Source organism: Pomacea canaliculata, linkage group LG7 (assembly GCF_003073045.1).
Source record: "Pomacea canaliculata isolate SZHN2017 linkage group LG7, ASM307304v1, whole genome shotgun sequence".
Classification (NCBI taxonomy): Eukaryota; Metazoa; Mollusca; class Gastropoda; order Architaenioglossa; family Ampullariidae; genus Pomacea; species Pomacea canaliculata.
In genome coordinates this window covers 17,448,149-17,455,592 of record NC_037596.1, presented here as the reverse complement: position 1 = coordinate 17,455,592, position 7,444 = coordinate 17,448,149, and the positions used below count along the sequence as shown (strand labels likewise).

Sequence of the window (7,444 nt, the reverse complement as noted above, 5' to 3'; positions counted from 1 at the left end):
ATTAACTTATTATTAATAGTAAAATAATAGTAATAGTATTTGTAAAAGTCATCAATTGATGTGACTGTACTAGGTTCTGCGGTCCGGCGACAACAGTGACTGTGCCATGTACATGTCCTCCACGTGTGAGTGTCAAGACCCTGGGTCAGGCCGTGTGGTGGACAGGAGAGTGCTATACTGCTGTCATCACACTCTTCCCGGAGCAAGTTCACCTGCTACACACGGCGCCTCCCAGACTGTATGTCACCGGACCGCCCGGTACAGGTAAAACTGTGGTGCTGCTGCTGATGGCCATACAGTGGCTGCGGTGTGGTCACCACGTCTACGTTGTCTGTACTTGCTGGGAGAGTAGTATAGCGTCCATGATGCTGTATCACCTGTTGCTGCAGACAGTAAAGACACAACAGTCAGCAGGTGTATCACCCGGTCAGCCTCACCTCCTGCTGTATGATCTTTATAAAAGTGAAGAAGTGGAGAAGGCCGTCAACGACTTGTCACAGGCAGCAAGAGGAGGGTCGTTGTACATCATCGCTGATGAAGCGAGCGGGTGAGTAGTACATCGAGTGATGTGATGATAGACACACGGGTAGATGTCGCTCACTGTGATCTTACAATCACCACCAGTCTAACAGGTGATATTTCCTCAATGAAAGGAACTGTTCACGCAAGTTTCGTACCAGTAAGTAACTATTTTTTTCGCACACTTTTTACAATGACATGTTCTACGCATGCGCGATCTTCCATACGTGGTTACCAAGGTGACAAGCCTCGACCTCGACTTTCCGAAATAAACGGTAGTTCGCGTAACCGTAGCTTTCATCCAAACAACAGGTATACAAGTAAACAAAGACGAGATGGAGTTGCTTCAAGACTGATGGTCAAATTAAATGAGAAAGTTGTGATTTGTCCTGATGAACACATTGCGACAGTTAGCACTGAGTTGAAGACAACGAAGTTTAACAAAGATGTGCAACAAAAGACTACACCAGTCGATGGATTTAATATATACTCAACAACAAAAACAAAGATAATAATACTAAATGAGCAGTTAATACATTATTACTTAAAATTGGCAAAGAAAACTTGCATCTTAAGAACTTTGCATGGTATATAAATATATATATATATATATTTTAGGTAGAATTTCTGTTATAAGTGACATATTTAATACAACTATATTTACTATTTATCTTGGAAATCAGTTTCACCCTCCCATCCTCTTTCTCCCATAGACCACATAAACACAGAAAGTAAAATATATTTTTTTCAGTTTACACCACAATTTCTTTATCATCTTCCTGCCATGTACGTGTTGAAGAAGATGAAACTAGTCCTTACACATCAGTTTCGTACATCTGTACAAAATTCTTTTCAGTAACAAACGTTAATGCTTCTCAGTTGCTTAATTTTATTGAACAAGATACATTTACGTGTATACTTACACATTCTGTGTGTCTGTCAGTGATTTTTCTGTTTATCAAACTTCATAAAATACTTTGACAGGAATTGAACACTTGTGATGTTTGTACGCTCGACGACCTTTGATCAGCGGGAAGCTGTGTGTGACGGTAACTATAGCAACACTCATGTCTGTCACAGGTCAGAATACTTCCACACTGTGTGTTACAAGCTGCTGACACAAGTTCCTGATCTCCATCTTTGGGCGGCAAGTTGTTTCCATGGAGACGCACCCGCCGGCTTTCAAGTGGAATATTTAACCAGACCCCTCCGCTCTCCACCGGCCGTCGTCAGGGAAGTCAAGAAGGACGAGATTATCACTGAACACCGTGATGTCCTGCCGTACAGTGAGCGAGGTGTGCCCGACCACACAGACGGCCCGCCAGTCAAGATACTGTCTCACCGAGGTAAAGGTCACTCAGGTGTCTGGCCAGGTGACTGTGTGACGTGCGGTCGTGACGTGGCCAGCTTCCTACACAGTCTCCGTGTTGGTGTTACAGGTAGGTGTGAGTATTGTGTAGTGTAACGTCTGTTGACAGATAAACTCGGTGTGATAAATAACAGGCATGTGAGAAATAGTCTTGTGAAGATGAATGTGAGATATGTTGTTTCGCCTAACTACCTACAGGGTGACAGCTCTTCATACCATTCCGTCTTTGACCTTTTATCTGAACCATGGTTTATGTGGACTGGTCATCTCTGTGTGCCTCCACGACCCACAGAGCTATGTCGGCGGGAGCCTTGTGCTCCTGGCAGGTCCAACCAAGCCGAACAGGTCTCAGGGTAGAGGCCAGACAAAAATGTTGCACCCTGGCCCTCCAGGTTGGGGGTTTGCTATGGTTAACAACCCATTCAAGTAAAACATAAAACTGTTACAGAAACTGCAACAATATCGCAACAGGGGCCTGGTCAGGAAGATTCCTCTCCAGAAGAGCTCATGACGCAGGCTGGTGAAAGCCCTAGGGAAGCCAGCTCGCCGACTCATCTCTGACGACCAAGGCAAGAACCAGGATAGGGACCTGGAATATCAAACCCTCTATGAAAGTGGCAAATCCAGCTCAATGGCGAGGGAAAGAAAGATACAATATCACGGTCCTCGGGTTTATGTGAAACCAGATGGAATGGAAGTGGGCAGACCAGACTAACATCAGGGGAAACCATAATTTTACTCTGGCCACAAAGACCTCGACCACGACCATTCCCAGGGAGTAGCACTGCTGATGTCAACAGAGGCAACAAAGGCGCTGAGGGCCTGGGAGCCAGTCTCACCACGGCTCATGTCTGCAAGATCAATGCTAAAGGAAGGAAGACTACCATCATCCAGTGCTATGCACAACGAATGCCGCAGATGAAGAGGAAAAAGAAGAATTCTATAACTCCCCTGCAGTCTCTCTTGACCGCACACCAAGAAGAGATCTGAAGATTATCAGGGAGACCTAAATGCCAAAGTGGGAGATGACAACAACCAACAGAGAGCTCATCATGGGAAGACATGGCGTCGCACCTGCAATGAAAAACGGGGAGTTCTTCATAGACTCTGCGCTTTCAACGACCATGTCATTGTGGCACTGTATTCAACACAAGAAATATACACAAAACAACGTGGACTTCCCCGGATGGCCAAACGGAAAACCAATCGACCATATAACAGTTGGTCGAAGGTGGAGAAGAGTCTCCAAGATGTCAGAGTGAGAAGAGGAGCAGATGCTGCTTCAACCACCAGCTCTAATAGCAGTCTTCAAGATCAAGCTGAAGTCCTTCATTGATACATCAGGCAGACCACATCACAAGTTCAATACCCAGTACTTCAAGAAAAAGGAGACACGGGAAATTTATAACTGTGGAATTAAGAATAAGTATGAGGCCCTTTCAGGATGGTGGGAAGAATATGTGGAAGAACACTGGTCAACACTCAAAAGAATTTGGAAGTCAACCTGTACAGATGTTCTAAGGAAAGAGGAAAGAAAACATAAGGAAGGATGACCAAGAATCTGGGCAAAGAGGGAATCAAGAAAGGGACTGAAACAGAAGCTCAACCAGTGCCAAGACCAGCAAGAGAAAGAAGGTCTCAGAGCGAAATACTGGAACCAACCGCCAAGTGAAGAGGTCGGCAAGGGACGACAAGAGACGCTTCACCCATGAACTGACAGAGAAGCAGAGACAGCAGCCACACAGGGAAGCATGAAGAGATTATATGAAATAACACGAACTCTGTCAGGCTAGAGCGTAAACTCAAACAAGCCAGTGAAAGACAAAAACGGCAAGACCATAACAAATGACGCAGAGCAAAGAGACCGCTGGATGGAGCACTTCGAAGAGATGCTGAATAGACCTCATCCACCATCCTTACCTGACATACCACCAGCAACTGCACAGCTTCACGTCAACACCAGCCCTCCCACTAAGACAGAAATCATCAAAGCTATCAAAAGCATGAAAAATGGCAAAAGCAGCAGGCCCGGACGGCATACCTCCAGAAAGCATTAAAGGTCAGACCCAAAACAACAGCAACAATTTACAGCCCCTCCTACACAAGATCTGGGAACAAGAGCTAGTCCAGCAGACTGGAAATTAGGCAACCTGGTCAAACTACCAAAGAAAGGAGACCTGTCCCAGTGCAACAACTGGCGGGGAATCATGCTGCTGTCCATCCCCAGCAAAGTCCTGACAATGATAATACTAGAGAGACTGAAGAAGGCACTAGACATGAGAATGAGACCAGAACAAGCAGGGTTTCGCCAGGACAAATCATGCACTGACCCACATGCAACCCTTCGATCATCATAGAACAGTCCATCGAATGGCAATCCTCCCTTATATAACCTTTGTGGACTTTGAGAAGCCTTCGACAGTGTAGACAGGGACGTCATCTGGAGACTGATGAACCACTATGGTATCTACCTAAATTCATAAACATCGTCAGGGATTGTATGAAGACTCATCCTGCCAAGTTATCCATAATGGCAAACTCACTAAACTTTTGTAATGAAGACTGGCGTAAGACAGGGTTGCATACTATCACCGACAATCTTCCTGATGGTCATAGATTGGGTTATGCGTAAGACGACCCAAGACAACAACACCGGTATCCAGTGGACCTTCACTAAACAGCTAGAAGACCTGGACTTTGCAGATGACATTAGTCTCCTCTCTCATCGGCAGAAGCATGCTCAAACCAAACTGAGCAAGCTAGCAGAGGAAGCAGAAAAGACCGGCTTAAAGATCAACAAAAAGAAGACCGAAGTGATGAAATTCAACAACAAGCAGGAACTTCCAATTCAACTTCAAGGACAGAACATCCTAGAAACAACCGCTTCACATATCTGGAGAGCATCGTCACCAAGATGGTGGAGCGAACGACGACATCAGAAGCCGCATAAACAAGGCCAGGCATGCTTTCAACAGTCTGCGCCCCATCTGGAACTCCGAGCATTATCCCTTCGCAGCAAGACCCGCATATTAACACCAATGTGAAGCAGTCCTACTGTATGGCTCTGAAACTTGGAGAGTGACAAACACCATCAACAACAAGCTCCAGACCTTCACCAACCGATGCTTCGCCATACTTTGAGAATAAGATGGCCTGAGAGGATCTCCAACAGCAGCCTGTGGGAAAGAACTAACCAGAATGCCACTAGTCAAGACATCAAAAAGCGCAAGTGGGACACACCCTGGACACACACATAGGACACACCCTGCGCAAACCGGCTGACACCATTGCCAGCAGGCACTTGACTGGAACCCGCAGGGAAGAGGAAAGTTGGGAGACCAAAACAGACTTGAGAAGATCAGTAGAGAGCGAGCAAAGGCTGCCGGAACCACATGGGCAGGCCGTGCTTAGGGCAGGCGGACGAGGCATCTGCCTAGGGCCCCGCGCTTCAAGGGCCCCGCGCTTTTGATTGATATGTGACTTTAGATCCCAACTAAAACCGTGTGATCGTCGCGTGAGGCCCCGCACATGCCCTTTGCCTCGGACCCGCGGGGCTAAGAACGGGCCTGCACATGGCCCAACTGAGGGGGCTGCCCAAAACCGGGTTCGCTGGCGAAGTATTGTTGCGGCCTATGCTCATCGAGGAGTAACAAGGAATGATGATGATTGTTTATGTGACTGGTCATCTCTTAAATTGTGACATCATTACCCAGGTTTCTGAATCGGTTTCTGTATCTTTACAACGTGTCTCAGTTTCTAGAACATTTATTCAACTGTAACATCTACGTCATCTACTATATGTAACCTGCTCATCATTACTTGTGTCTACTTCACTGACTATCCATGTTTGAACTGCTCACAACTCACTTCTCCATTTTGTGATATACGACCTGTGCCTCATGGCTGCACTGTGTGGTAGAGAAGATGTTGTCCTCTTCATCTCCAACGATGCGACTGACAATGAGTGTGATATCGGATTGGTGGTTGTATGTTGTCTGCTCCATGTGTGTTTGAGGCTGCTGTCACGTGATCTTGTGTCTGGATACTTACCTGTGTTGACTACAACTGAAGTATCAGGTGAATCTTCGTTCACCTCCCTTGACTGTGTGACACCGTAATGTTGCTGTGTGTAACGCGTTGTTTGTGTTGTTACTTTGTGTACAACATGTTGAGTTTACCTGTAGTGTGGTTGCTGCTGTGGAGTCTGATAATCTACATGGACATTGCTGACTGCTTATGTCAAAGCTAATGGCGTAAAAGTGCGCTATCAAGATGCCATTGTTAACATAATAAACATTATATGATCATTATGTATATATTATTATACATTCACTGTGTAAGTCACGTGTTACTGTTATTTTACGTCGTGTTTATATCCATGTGTCTGTCAGTGTGTACGCTGTATCTCCGACAAGTAACTAACAGTAGAAACTTTGAATTGTAACAGAGAATGTCACGACAACAGCCACGACCGTCACCTCCACCAACGGCGGCACAACTCCGCCCTGCCTGCAGTGGAGAGACGTGCTGGTGTTGTACTTGAAAGACATTAGTGACGACTCGGGTATGATGAAGGAACTGAAAGAAGCGGGTATCCCAGTGCGGATGATGAAGGACGATAACATCGAGGACGTTGCCACGGCCCGCTGTGACGTGGTGTGGGTGACGAGTGGACAGCGTGTTTGTGGTCTGGAGAGAAAAGTTGTCGTCTGTCTGGAGGATCAAGTTTTATCCCGGTTCTGCTGCATGTCCCGGTGTACGTCACAACTTCTGATTATCTACTGTTAGAACAAACCAAAGGGTATCTGACGTCATCACATGACGAACATCACGTGACCTGCCCAGTTGGTTACGAGAAGAAGTGAACAGGTCACGACTTTCAAATGAATAAAGACTTTTAATTGTTATCCACCGAGTTCATGTTCACAAGTGTCTGTCAGTTCTTCACAATCACACTTCTTGCAAGACCAGGACATGACTCCACGGTGTTAGTCTTAGTGAGAACCTGGTCAGTCCGCTACACTTGTTTGTTTGCTGTCACAGTACTTCAACCCAAACACTTGTAACTACACTAATAATTCTCACACTTGATCTTTACGTGGTGTTTTCCCATGTGCGTGAATGTCACGCTGGTTATCTTGAACATCTTCTGCAGTAGGGTATAGATATTAATGTTTTATGTTCTTTTTACAGCATAAGTAAAGTAGACAAAAATACAAGACCCATGTTATTCAGTGAAGCTTGTCTCGCTCTATCAGCCAACAGACAGACATCCTGCACCAATGGTCACACCCGTTACAACATACCCTGGTGTTGATAAAAACAATTTTTGGTGATTTTTTTCATTTGTAAACATAACAGCCTTTTTAAAGCTTCAGAACATTTAGGAAGAGCAATACCTAATTTGACTTACAAAAATATCTGTTGTTACATCTCACCCCGGACCCTGGGCCTCGATCGCCTCCATTACACAAGGCGACCTGTCAAGTCGAAACAACGGACAGAAAAGGATGTCTTTACTATCCGCTTCCACTGCCCACCTATAATTATCTACCC

At 45.6% G+C, this 7,444-nt stretch overlaps 1 protein-coding gene across 1 annotated transcript; it reads left to right on the top strand.

Moving 5' to 3' along the window:
- The first annotated feature begins 234 nt into the window (after positions 1–234).
- Positions 235–6,684, top strand: LOC112567881. The gene is made up of 3 exons (XM_025244750.1): positions 235–547; positions 1,600–1,958; positions 6,336–6,684. The coding sequence occupies exons 1-3, from the start codon at positions 288–290 to the stop codon at positions 6,674–6,676; spliced, it is 960 nt and encodes a 319-aa protein (XP_025100535.1). The 5' UTR covers positions 235–287; the 3' UTR covers positions 6,677–6,684.
- Positions 6,685–7,444: the final 760 nt, after the last annotated feature.